Below are 18,260 nucleotides of genomic sequence, written 5' to 3' on the forward strand. Positions count from 1 at the left end.
CAGGGTCAATACGTAACTAGTACTGGTTCAGGTATGGACTACATGTGAGGCTTCCATCTCAATTACAACACAATTTTGGCCTGTGTGGGACAGTACATATCTGTGTTTGTTGCTGTACACCCATTGTCCGTTCATCTCCATTCAATGGTGTGTGAAGGTTGCCACAATAGGACATTCTACTTTGGGTGCCTGAATTGTGTATTTAGACTCATCATTCTCTCATCATTCTCTTCCATGTGATTGACATGTGGGCATTTCTTCTCTTTCTCAATGGTTTGGTTCTAGAGGAGGTGAGTTCCTTGGCAGAGTTTGCTTTTTACAATATGCAATGTCAATGCTATGTATGGCAATGTCCTGCCACTTTTATTGCAAGACAGGAGGCTCATATTATGCTTTCTTTTCATGCTTTATTTAAACAGCAGCCAAGAACTACAAATCCCAGAATCCCTGGGAAAAAAACTACAAAATGCATCACAATGGGGTCAACCAATCACACTACGAGCCCCATAATAACTATCTTGACTGAGAGCACCAAGCCGTCTTTTCTTGCTGCTCGCAGTCAAGATAAGTACCCTGCTCGCCTATTATTCATTTCTATTGAAAAGTAATTTAATCAATTTACATCTGTATTTAATGGTTTTTGGTGTATATTGTTGGTGGGCACTGTTGTTACCCTTTTACTTAATGTCTTCATTTATGTGCGCTCGAGCCTCCTTTCTTACCTTAGGCCAGCTGTCAGAACGTTCCATTCAACCTTCTAACAGCTGTGCCTGAGGCATTTTTTCCCTCACCGCACTTCTAATTACAGCTTGCTCGGCTTCACTCAGTGTGTTTAATTCCTCTCTCCACACTTCATTGCTTCTCCTTAATTCTACACACTGGGCTTGATTCCGGTGTGTTTACAAGAGAAGAGTCTGCTCACAGCCTGTTCCTTCACGCTTGACTGCACTTCAAGTGCAATTCCCTTCACGCTTGACTGCGCTTCAAGTGCAATTACCCTTCCTTTCAGTCCGAGGGTTTTTCTTGTTTACCTTAGCAGACACGCCCTCCACACACCCCTGGCCAGCCTTTCCAAGGCAGTCACTTCCCCAGATAGCATTTTAACCCTCTCCCCTCTGTTTTCCTCACGTCCAACAGGTTTTTACCTGTTTTTCCAATTTTAAACTCATTTTTTCCCCCAGTTTTTCTCCCCATTATGTCAGAGGATGACCAGACCCAATCCATTAAGGATAATTTGAAATCCTTTATTAAGGATTCTGTCCAGCATGCGGTTTCCGTGTCTATGTTGGACATTTAAAAAAATGTAGAAGCCTCCATTTCTAAAATGGTTCACGCTCCTAAGGTTAATCCTCCTTTGAGAGGTAAGAAACGTGTGTTTCAGTCACATGAGCTTTCAAAAGGCGTTTCTAATAAATTTGGGCCTCCAACTCGAGAGGCAAATTATTCGGGGCTCCCTTCCTCCCCTCTCAATATCCTCCATTTGCGGGACACGGACAGTGATGGGGACGATGTCTCAGTAGACACTCTAAAGGATGACTTTTACGATGGGCCTCCGGAGAAAATCTGAATGTCCTAGGCACTCCCTGCCTTTGTAAAGTTACAGACACCCCCTCCATTGACCCTAATATGTTACTCTTCTTCACTAAATTTGGCAAGGACCCCAAAAAAGGAGTTGACCGAGCCTGGTCAAATTGTCAGGCCAGTCTTTTGGACCTGGTGAGTCCTCTCACCAGGATTTTTGACCTTGCTGAGGAAGCAAAAATAGAAGGCTCTCAGGTAGACCCGGATATCCTTTCCAATTCGGCCCAAAGGGCGATTTGTATGCTGGGCAATGCCAACTCTTACATTTCCCAAGAACGTCGCAAGAGCCTTCTCCTCAGGATTGATCCTAAGCTCAGCTCTCTTTCCTCCAAAGAGGAAGGTCTTAATGCTGATGGCCTTCTCTTTGGAGACTCCTTTATAAAGGAAATGAGCAAATACTTCTCGACCTTCAATTCTTTAGACAAAGCCCATTCCTCTATGAAGAGAATCTTTTCCAATCGGGTTTTTGGAAGGGCCGGTAAAGGAAGGAGTCGTTTTGCCGGCTGCTTCTCAGCAAGGGGACAATCCCTCAATAGAGGCTCCTACTCCCAATCCAATCAACTCGACGTCTACCAAGGGTACAAACCCCAATTCTATCCCCGCAGGTTCCGTGGTGGCTGCAATAGGGGTTACAGATCTAAAGGAGAACAACTCGCAGGTAAGAACTTTCAGTTCTGGCCTTCCTCCAGTAGGAGGCAGGATAGCTTTGTGCTTAGACGTTTGGTTGTCAATAACTTCCGACTCTTGGGTAATTCAGACCGTCCAAGGTTATTGTATAGACATTTATCAAACCCCTTGTCAGCCCTTTCTTCCTGGTCCTCTCCTTTTTTTCTCTCCTCATTCAGGACGAGATACAAGCTCTTCTGTTGAAATAAGCTATAGAGAAAGTGGTTTTCAACCCTTCCGGTTTTCTCAGCAATATCTTTTTGGTACAGAAAAAGAACAAAAAACATCGCCCTGTCATAAACTTAAAAGAGTTGAACAATTTTGTAGTTTACCACCATTTCAAGATGGAAACCATTCTCCACCGAAGGGATCTCCTCCTTCACAACAACTGGTTAGTTCGTATAGATCTTCAAGATGCTTATCTTTCAGTGCCGGTCCATCCCTCCTTCAGGAAATTTCTTCAATTCCAGTGGGCGAATACGTTCTTTCAATTCAAAACTCTTCCCTTCAGTCTTTCCTCTGCCCCTTGGTGTTTCACCAAGATTCTCAAACCTGTGGTAGCCTTCCTCAGGGCTCAAGGGATAAGACTTATCGTCTATCTCGACGATTTCCTTATTATGGCTCAGGACAAGTCTTCCCTTGCATCTCAGCTAAATCTTTGTCAAGACCTTCTCCTTCGATTGGGCTTCCTTATAAATCTTCAAAAGTCCGCTCTGATCCCTTCACAATCTCTTGAGTTTCTGGGGTTTCTAGTCAACACTACCGAGTCGACTCTCCAGCTTCCTCAATACAAAGTCTCCTTAATTAAGAAGGAGGATCGTCACGCCTTGTCTCTCCCTTCTTCTTCCCTCAGAGCATTGGCTCGTCTTGTAGGCCTTCTTTCTTCTTCGATCCAGGCCATTTTCCCAGGTCCTCTTCATTACAGAGCCCTCCAAAGGCTCAATATCTGTCATCTTCAACAAGGTCTGTCATATTCAGATCAGATTGCCCTAGATGCAGAGTCCAGGGAAGAACTCATATGGTGGATGAGTCATTTAGATGCCTGGAACGGGAGAACAATTTTCTCTGCCGCCCCAGATCTTGTCTTAGAGTCAGATGCAAGTCTGACAGGTTGGGGTGCAAGATGTGGTCCACACTCGACTGGGGGTCCATGGTCCGTTCAGGAGTCGTCAATGCACATAAACTGTTTAGAGATGCTTGCAGGTTCCTTTGCCATCCAGTCCTTTACAAAAGACAGGGTAAAATGCTCCATTCTTCTCAGGATGGACAACCTATCTGCAGTAACATACATCAATCGTCTGGGCGGAACAAGATCCAAACCATTGGCTCTCTTGGCCAAGAGTCTCTGGGAGTTTTGTCTGCACAAAAACATTTCAGTCAGGGCGGAATACCTCCGGGCAATCTGAATGTAGTGGCCGATTGGTTCTCAAGACACTCCCAGGATTCAAGCAATTGGCGGCTTCATCCTTCCATATTCAATCTTCTTTCTTCTATCTTCGATTCAATGACCATAGACCTCTTTGCCTCAAGGCTCAATTCCCAACTTCCAAACTTCTTCAGTTGGAGACCAGATCCTTTGGCTTTGGCTACCAACGCTTTTCTTCAAGCGTGGCCTCCTTCCCTTCTATATGCCTTTCCCCCCTTCCTCTTTATTGCTCGGGTCCTAGCTCATGTTCGCCGACAATGTTCTTCTCTAGTCCTAGTCACCCCGTTCTGGCAATCTCAACCTTGGTATCCGACCCTCTTAGAACTCTTGTTGGATCTTCCAGTCCTGATCTCTCCCTTCCCCAATCTTCTTCTGAACCCCCAGGGTCTTCCCCACGATCTCGTATTGCAAGGTTCACTGTATCTCATAGCTGGGAGGATTTTGGGGCTTCCTGGAGAACCCCAGGAATTTCAGAACAGGCTTTCCAATTCATCCAACAATCCTGGGGGTACTTCAAGAGTCTACCGTTCCGCCTGGTCGGTATGGTGTAGCTGGTGTGTGGACAGGAATTCCAATCCAGTTTCAGTCGATGTTACCTTAATTGTAAATTTCCTAGCCTCCCTAGCTTCTCAAGGCAAGGCTTACCGTACCGTCAATACCTAAAGGTCTGCAATCTCTTCAGAACATGTTAGAGTTGACGGTAGACCTGTAGGAGAACACCCCTTAGTTTGACGCCTTCTAAAAGGAATACATTTTTCCAAACCTCCAGCACCCAAATACAATTCTATGTGGGATGTGAACCCCGTCCTTCGTCTTCTTACTTCTTGGCCCGATAATTCTGAACTATCCTTGAAACTTTTGTCTGCTAAACTCACTAAGCTCCTCTGACTTGTGTCTATAAAACGTGTTTCTGATGTCAAGGCTCTAGATGTTTCCTACTTACATCTTTCTGCTCTAGGAGTGTGTTTCAATGTATCCAGACGTACCAAGACCAATTTGTCCTCAGTCCTTTATCCCTTTTTTCCCTCTCAACCCAAATTGTGTGTTGGTAATTGCCTAACAATTTACGTTTCACGAACTGCAGATCTCAGGAATATTTCCTCATCTCAATTGCTGATTTCCTTTCAGAAACCCCACAAACCTGTCTCATCTCCGACTTTGGCTCGTTGGGTTAAGTGGCTGATGTCTTTGGCTGGGGTCCCTACCAATGTTTATGGCGCCCATTCCGTTAGAGGTGCCACGGCTTCCAGTGCTTTTTGGACTGGTGCTAGTTTGCATGATATCCTTAGATCTGCAGATTGGTCGAACGTTAGTACGTTCAGAACTTTCTATTGTAAGCCTGTTGATCATCCTTTGCAAACGGTTATTTCAATGCTTTGAATAAGCATAATATGAGCCTCATGTCTTGAGATTGTGATTGAGATTTTCCTAGCCATGGTGTCAGAAAGGCTAGATTTTATTAAAGACAAGGAGGCGAGTATTATCCCTCCTCTTCTAACCCTCCCTATTCTTTGTTTCCAGTTGCCTCAGCCGCAACCAGCAACACAGCTTCTGGCTGACCGCCTTTCATCGGCTCCTTGTTCTGGACCTTCATTGGACTCATCCGGATCTACAGTGGTTTAGGCCTTCTGCAAGGACTTCCTCTCTGCCTTTTTGACTCTCTATGGTTTATTATGGCTGTTTTCAAGTTACTCCATTGACTGACTTTCGCAAGAAAAGAGGGCTTGGTGCTCTCAGTCAGGATAGTTATTATGGGGCTCGTAGTGTGATTGGTTGGCCCCATTGTGATGCATTTTGTAGTTTTTTTCCCAGGGATTCTGGGATTTGTAGTTCTTGGCTGCTGTTTAAATAAAGCATGAAAAGAAAGCATAATACCCGCCTCCTTGTATTTAATAAAATCTAGTCTTTCTGACACCAAGGGTAGGAAAATCTCAATTCCTTAGCAATCTGGTTAATATGCTGCCTACATCATGTCTCAATGGTTACTTGGGGACACAACATATGAAGTGGGACAATCTTTGCTACCCTGACCTAGCTGATGTGCGAAGTCTGGTCCGGATTATGTATAGCAATATTTATGTGATCAAGGTAACGGTATTTTTGAACCACTATTTCTTGAGCAGGTATTTGTTGCAATGGGAAATGTTGTGTGTGCACTGGCAGTCATGTAAGTCCATGTGTACATTATGTGTACATGTCATTTCGGTGTGCACTATGTATAGTCTGGAATTAGGAACATGGACTCACTAGTCAGAGATGGTGTGATCGATGTTGGTTTACTCATGTTGTGAAGACCTAGAACTGCAACTGCATGTCAGGTGGAATGGTAGTTGGCCTATGATGTCAATTGTGGTTGTCTGAAGTGTAGTTGTTGTGAGACAGCACTCAGTAATTGCCTATGGATGTATCATGTGTGCTTTGTAGGCGATTGCAGTTGCACATGCATTTATGCAGTGATGTGGTGTATCTGTGATTTGTGTCAGCAGATGTCCCTCTGTGAATGTGTGAATGTCATGCCATGCCTGTACTCCAGGCTTGTATTCTACTCATCATTTGTCACTTGTTTGGGAGTCCCACTTGCTCTGGTTTCATCAGTTCAGGTACCCATGTTGCCATGTATGTATAAGGGGTCAACCAGCCATGTGATATGTATGGCAGGTGCTGTGTGGTCTGTGAATAGGGAAGTCTACACTATCAATGACCATTACCAATTGAGAAGGACTGGTCAGGTCTTATCTCAGGCATGTAAGATGTGTTGTGATCAGTCACCTGCTCTTCCAATAGGTGATATGAGTATGTAGAGATATGATCTGGAATCTGCTTGATATCCCTACTTGTGGCATGGCATGAGTAGCATGGTGACATGGTTTTACAGGTGTTCAATAGGCTTACTCCAGTCGTGCAAACTTACTTGGAATCAGATGTGGGTGTGAAGATTGATATTAAAGGGTGGATAGTTGTGACGTGTTGTGACATGATGTAGGATATGTGTAATGTCAACAGGGATTGCCTAGTCTAGAGATGTTTACCTACAGTTGTGCATGTTTAAATGTGTGTATGTGAGGAAATTGATAACCCTTTTATCTCCTTCTCTGTCTCTCCCTCCCTCTTTCTCTATTTGTGTGCATCAGCATCGGCAGGCGGAGGAGACGGGGCAGAGGTGAGTGGGGATGCTGCTGGCCACGGGACCCAAAGTGCTGCGACCACCAACAGCGAGGGACTCAGTGGCCCGGAGGGCAAGTGGAGTGCCACGTGGAGACCAGATCTCCTGCATCATCATCTTTGGAATCCTCCTCCAGTGGACAATCTCTGGTGGTGGTGGACCCATCTGGGAAAACCCCAGTACCATCGTTGTCCGCCATCCCCTTACTACCACTGCCCTCCCTGTAGCTCCCCACCCAGTTGTCCGTGTCCTTTCATTCAGGAGGGTGGGCATCTCCTTGACCACAGGCACCTGTGCCCCCACCCCAGTCAGCCCTTCTGCCCTCAGTAAGGAGGCTATTGACTTCCTGAGGTCAAGCTCTGTGGGTCTGTCGGCTGGCAACTCAGAGCCAACAGAGCAATGCGTTCCTGGACGGCATTCACAGTGCAATGGCTGGCCTACAGAGATCCTTTCAGGCTCTGACCTCTGCACTGATGGCAGCCAGTCACCCTTTGTCTTCTCCCCCCCCCTGTCTTCCTCTTCCCAATCCCACAACCCTCTTCCCCATCCCAGCCAGAGCACACAGACAGACACTTCAAAATCCAAGGGTTCTGCAGACAAACACAAGCACCACAAGACCCACCACTGGCATGCACACAAACAACACCCACCTGCAGACACACCAACAGCTACTACCTGCACAGATTACCTCACTAACCCCACCTTCACATACACTACACTTGACACACCTGCAGACACCACACCCGCATTCACAGATACAGCCATGGCACCTATCCTACCCACAGTCAGCACAATAGCAGACCCGCAGACATCCATCCCAGTCACCACATCCGCAGACACCACAATCACAGACACACCCACATTCAGCACATCCACCATACCTGCAGTCACCACACCAACAGACAGTCAGCCATTCAGCATGGTATCACCTACCTCTTCCACCCCCTTCCCAAGACACATAAACACCCACACTCACCCAGCCAACAGACACCCAGCACACACAAGCATTGCATCCAAAACAACCACCAAGACACCTCCTACAACCACTCCCTCTCTCTCCACTCCCAAACCCTTTTGCCATGACTGTCCCCATGTGTCTAAGAAGTTTTTGCTCTTGAAGTTGAAGCCTTTCCCTACTCCTGTCCCACCCCTTGTTACCCCCAAAAGATCAGTTTTCCTCCCCAAGTCCACCCCTACCACCTCCAAGCCCTTCCCTGCCCCCCACTACTACCCATGCCCCTCTCCCTGCCAAGAAGTCTACCCCTCCTCAGTGTTCTCAGCCCTACTCCAAGCCACATCCAAAGAACCACTCCCAAACCAAAACCAAAACCCCTCCTTCATTTTCCCAGTCCCTGAGGTGCCTGCCTGCCCCCTTGTTGGCCCTACCCGTGGAGGTTGATATAGCAGTCAGGAGTCAAGTAAGGGCACTCTAATGTGCCATCTGTGCATTGTGCACTATCTCGCTTGGATTGGCCTAAGGACAATCCATTATTGTATATAGTATTTATTTCTATAATTAAAAATTTTAATACGCATACATCCGGGAAGCTTAGTATTTGGTCCCAAATATACATCTTTTTCTTGGCTGTCATGGTCTTGCTTGCTATCTTTTGTGTGTGAGTGTGTTTTGTGTGTTGTGGTTGTGCTACCAGTTGAGTCTGGGCTGCTTGTGTGGGTGTGTGCTTTTCCTTTTTCCCGCTATGATGGTTTGGTGTGGTGTGATGGGCATGTCTGTGTTTGGGACCTTCATTTATGTTAATATTGTGTGTTTTGTTAGTGTTGGCATTTGTTATTTGGTTTGTGGTGTGCCCTTGTGTAGTTGCTCTGTGTGCGTGTGGTGATTGATATGTCTGAACCGCTATGTGATGTGTTTGCGTGGTGTGAGTACATGTATGTGTGGCCATCACCACCCATACTGGATGTGTATGTTGTGTGTGCCTTGGCATTGTGCAACAGTGACAGGTAAGTGTGTGTATGCACAGTTGCTGCCATCTTCATCGTCGCTGGTTCTAGAGTTGTTGGGCGAGCAAGAGCAGGGGGAAGATGTCTAGTTGAGGTTCCATGGTGGCTCCAGACGGGGTATGGCTTCCTGAAGGTGAGTGTCTTCATTTATACTATTGGTTTCCACCGGTGTTTCCTTGGTGGTGTGAGCGCGGCAAAAACCTTGGGGATGTGCAATCTTATAATCTATCCGGTGGAAACATGGTCTCCGCTGGCCTGGAAGTGTCTCCCTCCATCTGTGACGGCCTGACTGCACTGGCGGTGCCGACAGTGAATTGGCTGCATTCTGTAGTGTAGAAAACCGTTGGACCTGGCCCTTTTACAGGGTCGTTCCCCAAACATTTTGCCTTTTTTCTCCTTATTTTTCGGAACCTTGTTGGCTGCCGTTATGACTCTGAGCACTTTTTCACTGCTAATCAGTGCTAAAGTGCATTTGCTCTCCCTTGTAAACTTGGTATGATTGGCTTATACCTAATTGGCATATTTAATTTACCTGTATGTCCCTTGTAAAGTGGTATCCCGATACCTAGGGCATGTAAATTAAATGCGACTAGTGGGCCTGCAGCATAGCTTGGGCCACCCACTGAAGTAGCCTTTCAAACCTGTCTCAGGCCTGCTAGCGCAGGGCCTGTGTGCGCATCTTTCTGCCACAGGGACCTGGCATCTAAATTTACTTGCTAGGTCCAGATTTCCCGTTTCACTACATGTAAGTCACCCCTAAAGTACGCCCTAGCTAGCCCTATGGGCAGGGTACCATATATGTAGAAGGCAGGACATGTGCCTAGTAGTGTGGCCTGTCCTGGTAGTGACAAACAGCCTATTTGTTTCTCACTGCTGTGAGTGCTGCCTGCTCATAGGATTGCATTGGGAATGCCCTGCCTTATGTGTAAGGGGTATTGTCTAATGTATGAGGGGTAGCGTAGGCATGTTTGGTATTGTACTGGTGGTAAGAAATGCTGCTTACTGGTGCGGGTGTATTTGTTATTACTATTACAGAAATGCCACTTCTTCAAAGTGAACATTTCTCTGTGCTTATGACTCTGGTGTTTTGCAGCTTGACTCCAATCCACATATGGGCAGAGTGACAGTTGGGCTTTGTGCATACTTTTCAGACAGCCTGTACACAGGGAGGGTGGAGGTGTCACAGAGGTGCATTTACATACTGAACAGTCTTCCTGGGCTGAGACAAGGGAGAGGTGGGGCCCACCTGCATTTGTAAAGGATGTGCCCTGGCCTCACACAATAGGGTTGTTTACCCCCAACTGATGTTTGGAGCCTGTGCTGCAGGAGAGAGGGGGAACTCCCAGGACCAGTTGTAACTGGCTGGAACCTTCTCTCCCCTCCTGTTGAAAAACACACTGTAAACTGAGTATAAGTACAGGGGAATTTTCCCCAGAATTTAGACATTCTTGGGACTCCGGAGACTTACTAGAAACTGGCCACAGGACTGCTGAATGGACTCACCAGGACCCACCTTGGACTGCTGCTGCTGTGCTGACCTGTGACCTACCTGGTCACTAGGAGGAACTGCCACCACCCGCATCCCTTGTGCTGACCTTTTGTTGAGGCCTGGTAGCACTGTGCTACCCCCCCCTCCCCTTTTGTCTCCAGAGGCAGGGTGCTGTGGCCCTTGACCTCTGTAACCTTCCCCAACACGAGGAGTGCTGTTTCGATATCTTAGCGCTTGGAGAGCGCTCCTGTGTGCCCCTTTGCACTTCTAAGTGCCTTATCCTGCTGGAGATACACCGCCGCAGCCGCTTTTCTAGATGCCATCAGAAATCGCCGCTGCTGCCCAGGAGACTGCATTTCCTCAACGGGAGTGCCGCGCTGCCCTTGGGACCCCCGGGGTACCTTGGATTCATGTAAAAAAGGAGCGAGTGCTCTCCTACTGTGCCCCGGGAGAAACACGCTCTGAGGTGCGCCCCCGGGGCACACACCAGCACCTGTTTGCGTGCTGCCTTCCTCGCGGCCCAGGAAAGGCAGCAGAGCGGCTCGCGCACCATGTCAGGTGTGGCCGCATCTTAAGCAGAGGGAAAGCCTCATAGCACCCGTTCGGCTCATGGACTGGGGAGGAAAACCTCGTGGGAGGTCCCCCAGCCTCAGAGCCTCACTCCCTTTTTGCCCTACACCTGAGCTTTGGAGAACGAGGAAGGGAGGCCTCACCGGAGGCCCCTTCCTTTTGCCCCTATTACTTTCTTGGTGTGATGCTATTAATTATGTTTGTCCAATGACTTTGTGTTTCACCACTGCGCATAGTAGTTGCTCAATGTTCACCAGTAGCACATTATGGGGGTCATTCCAACCCTGGCGGTCGGTGTTAAAGCGGCGGCTAACCCGCCAACAGGCTGGCGTTTAAAAAAATGGAATTCTGACCCTGGCGGAAACCGCCAACAGAGACCGCCACTTTAACACTCCGACCGCCACGGCGGGACAAACAAACAGCGCGGCGGTCACCGCCAACAGACAGGCGGGAGACAATGTACCGCCCACCCTATCACAACCCACCAATCCGCCACCTTTTCCGGGGCGGTAGCCCCGCCGATAAAAACACGGCGGAAACAACCATTTCGAACGGAAAACGCTCACCTCCATACACCCCACGAGGACTCTGGACAGCATGGAACCCGAACTACACATCCTCCCAGCTATTGTATTCCTGCTCCTCTACCAGGAGCACGAACGCCGGCGCAGAAGACAACGGTGAGTACTGCACCTACGACACAGGGGAGGGGGGAGGAGAAAATATTACGGGCACACACATACGCGACACACCCACCCCCACCCTCACCCACTACAACACACACATCAATGCATAGCAATACATCACAGTTACAACCCCCAAACCCCCCGGAAGAATGCAAAGACAAAAGGAAATGATCATAAGCAGTCGAATATATTGTATTATTGGATTATAAAAATATCACACATTTAAAACTATTATATACAAAAAAATTAAAAGTCCGATAATTTTTGAAGGCATTGTCTGTGGACCACTGGGCCCAAATTACATGGGCAAAGCCCACACAGGATACCTGACACCAACGGAGAGAACACTGCAGGGGCATCAGATAGCAAAATTACAGGCACCTCAGGGGGAAGGGAAGGGGGGGCACCTCAGCCACATGAGTACACGACGCCAGATCCACAAGGGGCCTCCATGCCCACTGTGCCATCCTGGGGAGTGCAAAGCCACAGTCTCTCAAGTCCATACAGTGGGTGGTTTGCCCACTGTCACATCCTGGGGAGTGCAAAGCCACAGTCTCTCAAGCCCATACAGTGGGTGGGCTGCCCACTGTGCCATCCTGTGGAGTGCAAAGCCACAGTCTCTCAAGTCCATACAGTGGGTGGTTTGCCCACTGTCGCATCCTGGGGAGTGCAAAGCCACAGTCTCTCAAGCCCATACAGTGGGTGGGCTGCCCACTGTGCCCTCCCGGGGAGTGCAAAGCCACAGTCTCTCAAGTCCATACAGTGGGTGGTTTGCCCACTGTGCCATCCTGGGGAGTGCAAAGCCACAGTCTCTCAAGCCCATACAGTGGGTGGGCTGCCCACTGTGCCATCCTGGGGAGTGCAAAGCCACAGTCTCTCAAGTGGATAACAGTCTCCACTGGTTCTGGAGGGGGACTGGTGCCCAGAGTGCTTCGTGCAGCCCTGCCCGACACAGATGAGGGCCTGCCCCTTCTGCCAATGGGCCAGCGGTGCTTGAGACGGCGGTGCCCTGTTCAGCGGTGCTTGAGATGAAGGGCCCAGTTCAGCGGTGCTTGAGACGAAGGGCCCAGTTCAGCGGTGCTTGAGACGGCGGTGCCCTGTTCAGCGGTGCTTGAGATGAAGGGCCCTGTTCAGCGGTGCTTGAGATGAAGGGCCCAGTTCAGCGGTGCTTGAGAGAAAGGGCCCAGTTCAGCGGTGCTTGAGACGGCGGTGCCCTGTTCAGCGGTGCTTGAGAGAAAGGGCCCAGTTCAGCGGTGCTTGAGACGGCGGTGCCCTGTTCAGCGGTGCTTGAGAGAAAGGGCCCAGTTCAGCGGTGCTTGAGACGGCGGTGCCCTGTTCAGCGGTGCTTGAGAGAAAGGGCCCAGTTCAGCGGTGCTGGAGATGAAGGGCCCTGTTCAGCGGTGCTTGAGACGGCGGTGCCCTGTTCAGCGGTGCTTGAGATGAAGGGCCCTGTTCAGCGGTGCTTGAGTCGGCGGTGCCCTGTTCAGCGGTGCTTGAGAGAAAGGGACCAGTTCAGCGGTGCTTGAGACGGCGGTGCCCTGTTCAGCGGTGCTTGAGAGAAAGGGCCCAGTTCAGCGGTGCTTGAGACGAAGGGCCCAGTTCAGCGGTGCTTGAGACGGCGGTGCCCTGTTCAGCGGTGCTTGAGATGAAGGGCCCTGTTCAGCGGTGCTTGAGATGAAGGGCCCAGTTCAGCGGTGCTTGAGAGAAAGGGCCCAGTTCAGCGGTGCTTGAGACGGCGGTGCCCTGTTCAGCGGTGCTTGAGAGAAAGGGCCCAGTTCAGCGGTGCTTGAGACGGTGGTGCCCTGTTCAGCGGTGCTTGAGAGAAAGGGCCCAGTTCAGCGGTGCTTGAGACGGCGGTGCCCTGTTCAGCGGTGCTTGAGAGAAAGGGCCCAGTTCAGCGGTGCTGGAGATGAAGGGCCCTGTTCAGCGGTGCTTGAGACGGCGGTGCCCTGTTCAGCGGTGCTTGAGATGAAGGGCCCTGTTCAGCGGTGCTTGAGTCGGCGCTGCCCTGTTCAGCGGTGCTTGAGAGAAAGGGACCAGTTCAGCGGTGCTTGAGACGGCGGTGCCCTGTTCAGCGGTGCTTGAGAGAAAGGGCCCAGTTCAGCGGTGCTTGAGACGAAGGGCCCAGTTCAGCGGTGCTTGAGACGGCGGTGCCCTGTTCAGCGGTGCTTGAGATGAAGGGCCCTGTTCAGCGGTGCTTGAGATGAAGGGCCCAGTTCAGCGGTGCTTGAGAGAAAGGGCCCAGTTCAGCGGTGCTTGAGACGGCGGTGCCCTGTTCAGCGGTGCTTGAGAGAAAGGGCCCAGTTCAGCGGTGCTTGAGACGGCGGTGCCCTGTTCAGCGGTGCTTGAGAGAAAGGGCCCAGTTCAGCGGTGCTTGAGACGGCGGTGCCCTGTTCAGCGGTGCTTGAGAGAAAGGGCCCAGTTCAGCGGTGCTGGAGATGAAGGGCCTGTTCAGCGGTGCTTGAGACGGCGGTGCCCTGTTCAGCGGCGCTTGAGATGAAGGGCCCTATTCAGCGGTGCTTGAGTCGGCGGTGCCCTGTTCAGCGGTGCTTGAGAGAAAGGGACCAGTTCAGCGGTGCTTGAGACGGCGGTGCCCTGTTCAGCGGTGCTTGAGAGAAAGGGCCCAGTTCAGCGGTGCTTGAGATGAAGGGCCCAGTTCAGCGATGCTTGAGAGAAAGGGCCCAGTTCAGCGGTGCTTGAGACGGCGGTGCCCTGTTCAGCGGTGCTTGAGATGAAGGGCCCTGTTCAGCGGTGCTTGAGATGAAGGGCCCAGTTCAGCGGTGCTTGAGAGAAAGGGCCCTGTTCAGCGGTGCTTGAGATGAAGGGCCCTGTTCAGCAGTGCTTGAGACGGCGGTGCCCTGTTTAGCGGTGCTTGAGAGAAAGGGCCCAGTTCAGCGGTGCTTGAGACGGCGGTGCCCTGTTCAGCGGTGCTTGAGAGAAAGGGCCCAGAGAGAGGTGGCTGAGGTGCTGATTGGAGTCTTATGAGATGGACGGGGTGGGGGAGTTGTTGGAAAGAGGTTAAGGTTGGCAAGGAAAAGCAATTTGGAAAGAGAGGGACGGGTAGGTGTAGTGGGTATGGGAGTGGAGGAAGAGGAGGTGGTTGTAGGAGTCTTAAGTCTGGTGTCTTTGGGTGCAGGTGCTTGGGCTGGAGGCTGTCGTGAGGTGGATGGCTGTTGGGTGGGTGGCTGCCTGCGTTTGTGTGGTTTGGAAGAGGGGGTGACAGACACACTGGGAGAGGACACAGGGGACGTCTAAATGGTAGTGGGGGTGGTGACTGCACGTGTGCGGAGTGTTCTGGTGGGTGTGCTGGTGATGGACGTAGTGGCTGAAGATGTTGTGCATGCAAGTGTGAGTGGAGACGTCACAGGGAGGGAGGAGGGAGACGAGGAGGAGGGGGACACAGAGGAGGCAGTGGCTGTTGGTATGTCTGCATGTGGATGTTGCTTGTGTGAATGCTTGTGTGATGTGTGGTGCTTATGTCTGGATGAGCTTCCCTTGGGTGTTGAGGTGTGTGCAGGCTGGTCTGATGGTGTGTCTGGGATAGGCAGAGGTACAGGGGATTGGGTCTGGGTGGAGGAAGTTGGAGGGGGGAGGCTAGAGACAGGGACAATGGCTGCCGTCAGTGCTGAGGCCAGAGCATTGAACGATCGCTGATGGGCAGCCTGACCAGAATGAATGCCCTCCAGGTATGCATTAGTCCGGTGCACCTCCCTTTCTACACCCTGGATGGCATTCAAAAGGGTAGACTGCCCAACAATGATGGTCCTCAGGAGGTCAATGACCTCCTCACTGAGGGCAGCAGGGGTGACAGGGGCAGGGCCTGAGGTGCCTGGGGCGAAGGAGATGCCCACCTTCCTGGGTGAGCGGGCACGGGGCAAATGCTGAGGGGCTTCTGGGAGGGCGGTGCTGGTTCGCTGGGTGGCGGCTGTACCTGTAGTTGCGGGGGGCACGGATGTTGCCGCCACCACAAGGGAGCTCCCTTCAGAGGACGAGTCGCTGTCACTGACATCACCACGAGTCCCTGCTGTGGAGCTCCCCTCGCCCTCCGTCCCACTGGTGTACTCAGAGTCCGTTGCATGGCCCTCCAGGGCCATGTGGGATGCAGCTCCCTCGTGCTCCGATGCCACTTCTCCTCCGCCTGATGATGCTAATGCACACATGAACAGGAAGACCACAAAAAAGGGGGGGGGGGAGAAATAAAGACATGTTGAGTGCATGCATAGGCGACACCGTTGGCGGAGAGGACAGACACAGAAGCCCCCTGCACTACGCCGTGCACTTGGGGTCCACTACTCAATCAGTGGGACATGGCCTACAAGCCTATGGACGACAACTGCACACATAGATGACACAGGGCCATGGATACCTGTACTTGCCACTCTACAGAGGTGGGGGGCGGGGGCACAGGGCCTTGCCTTACGGAGGGGCCTAGCCTACAGAAATCGCCCTGGCCTAGGGATACCCACAGCCCTCCTCCCCCACCCAGGCGCCTCCACTGCGCGGAAAGTCAGCAGAATGTGTTTGTACTCACCCCCTTGTGTCTGCTGTGATGTCCTCACGCGCCCATCCAAATCGGGGTAGGCCACCGCCACGATCCGGGACACCAGGGGGATCAAAGTACGTCTGGCACCCCTCCTACGTTGGGAGGCCATCCCCAGCTGAGCCTCCGCCGTCTTCCTGCTCCAGCGGCGGATGTCCTCCCACCTCTTCCGGCAGTGGGTGCCACGTCTGTTGTGGACCCCCAGGGTCCGGACGTCCTTGGCGATGGCACGCCAAATATCGACTTTCTGGTGGGCGCTGACCTATGTGACATGTACAGGGGGAGAAAAAAAATCAGCACCTTCTGCATGCTCAATGTGAGTGGCCCCCCATCCCCACCCTTGCCATGTGGCACATGCTCTCATCTGTCATTTGATACATGCCTCAATCACTCCCCTCCCCACCATCTTTCATCCACCAGACTCAACACAGGCATTGCCCACAAAGCATGGTCCCAGTGTACTTACCTGTTGGTCTGGAGGACCGTAGAGTAGCGCATACTGGGGGAGGACCCCTTCCACGAGTTTCTCCAATTCTTCAGAAGTGAAGGCAGGGGCCCTTTCCCCAGTGGCATGAGCCATTGTCTCTTCCAGACCGAGGTCACAGCAGCACTTGCAGTGTAGGTCCTCTCCTGTGGATGATCAGGTATCGAGTGATTAAGCAGATAGAAAATGGCGGTCAAGCCCGCGGCGGTGCGTACCGCGGCGGTGCGTACCGCGACCGCCGGCACACATCGTCATTGGCTCCAGAAACCCATAGGGTTCAATGTTAACCAATGCGGCTTTGCGCCACGGTCTTCGACCGCCTACCGCCACGGAGTGCCACGCCAGCGCATTGACCTCACATCCCATTGTCACACTTCACAGGTCAGGCAGTCGCCATTTCAAGGGCCCACATGGCTAAATTTCTACTGCGTCACACATACCTAGGCCTTGCATCAACACTCATACAAACCTTTCAATGCATCTGGGAATCTTGTAATGTGCAAGCTGTGGGAACGTACCTGTGGGTTGTTTGACTCTGTGGTCGCTGTTGTCCTTCATAGGCACCGTCCGCTGGGACATGCAAGGAGATGGAGGAATCTTCCCGTGTACAGACCGCTGGTAGACCTGTCGACAATGGAGGAACGACATGTCATACTGACATACAGGCTTGATCGAGCCACTATACAGGAACTGCGTGCCCAGCTGGAGCCAGACCTGATGTCACCCATCCGCCAACCCACAGGGATCCCCCCTCTTGTGCAGGTGCTGTCAGTACTCCATTTCTTTGCAAGTGGGTCATTTCAAACAACAGTGGCCATGTCATCAGGGATGTCCCAGCCCATGTTTTCCAAGGTGTTGTCCAGGGTGTTGTCTGCCTTGTTCAAACACATGCGGAGCTACATCGTGTTCCCTGAGGGGGGGGATTTGCCTACAGTGAAGGGTGATTTCTATGCCCTGGGACATATCCCCTACATCATAGGTGCCATTGATGGGACCCATGTTGCTTTGGTCCCCCCCAGCAGGAGTGAACAGGTGTACAGGAACAGGAAGAGTTATCATTCCATGAATGTACAGATGGTGTGTTTGGCTGACCAGTACATCTCCCATGTTAATGCCAAGTTCCCTGGGTCAGTGCATGACGCGTACATCATGCGGAATAGCAGCATCCCTTACTCCAGAGGCACCGTGTGTGGCTAATTGGTGACTCTGGTTACCCCAACCTGTCCTGGCTACTGACCCCAGTGAGGAATCCCAGGACAAGGGCAGAGGAACGGTACAATGAGGCCCATGGGCGGATTAGGAGGGTGATAGAGCGAACCTTTGGCCTCCTGAAGGCCAGGTTCAGGTGCCTCCATATGACAGGTGGATCCCTAATGTACTCACCAAAGAAGGTGTGCCAGATCATCGTGGCCTGCTGTATGCTTCACAACCTGGCTTTGCGACACCAGGTGCCTTTTCTGCAGGAGGATGGTCAAGATGGTGGTGTTGTAGCAGCTGTGGAGCCTGTGGAGAGTGAAGAGGAGGAAGCCGAAGAGGACGACATAGAGAACAGGAACACAGTAATACAGCAGTATTTTCAATGACACAAAGGTAAGAGTACACACCACCATATTACATTTACTTAAAGAGTCCTACCTCTCTACTGTCTGACTTTTTCCCCCAGTGTATGGTAACTGTGTTGTGACTTTCCCTT

At 51.2% G+C, this 18,260-nt stretch overlaps 1 protein-coding gene across 1 annotated transcript in view; it reads left to right on the forward strand.

Moving 5' to 3' along the window:
* The first annotated feature begins 1,626 nt into the window (after positions 1–1,626).
* Positions 1,627–18,260, forward strand: part of LOC138301659 (olfactory receptor 1468-like) — a 72,118-nt gene continuing 55,484 nt past the window's right edge. Inside the window, exons 1-2 of the mRNA XM_069242173.1 lie at positions 1,627–2,059; positions 2,187–2,239. Coding sequence (XP_069098274.1) covers positions 1,627–2,059; positions 2,187–2,239 — 486 coding nt within the window. The remainder of the gene's footprint in view (positions 2,060–2,186; positions 2,240–18,260) is intronic.

The sequence above is a fragment of the Pleurodeles waltl genome, chromosome 6 (assembly GCF_031143425.1).
Source record: "Pleurodeles waltl isolate 20211129_DDA chromosome 6, aPleWal1.hap1.20221129, whole genome shotgun sequence".
In the NCBI taxonomy this organism is placed as follows: Eukaryota; Metazoa; Chordata; class Amphibia; order Caudata; family Salamandridae; genus Pleurodeles; species Pleurodeles waltl.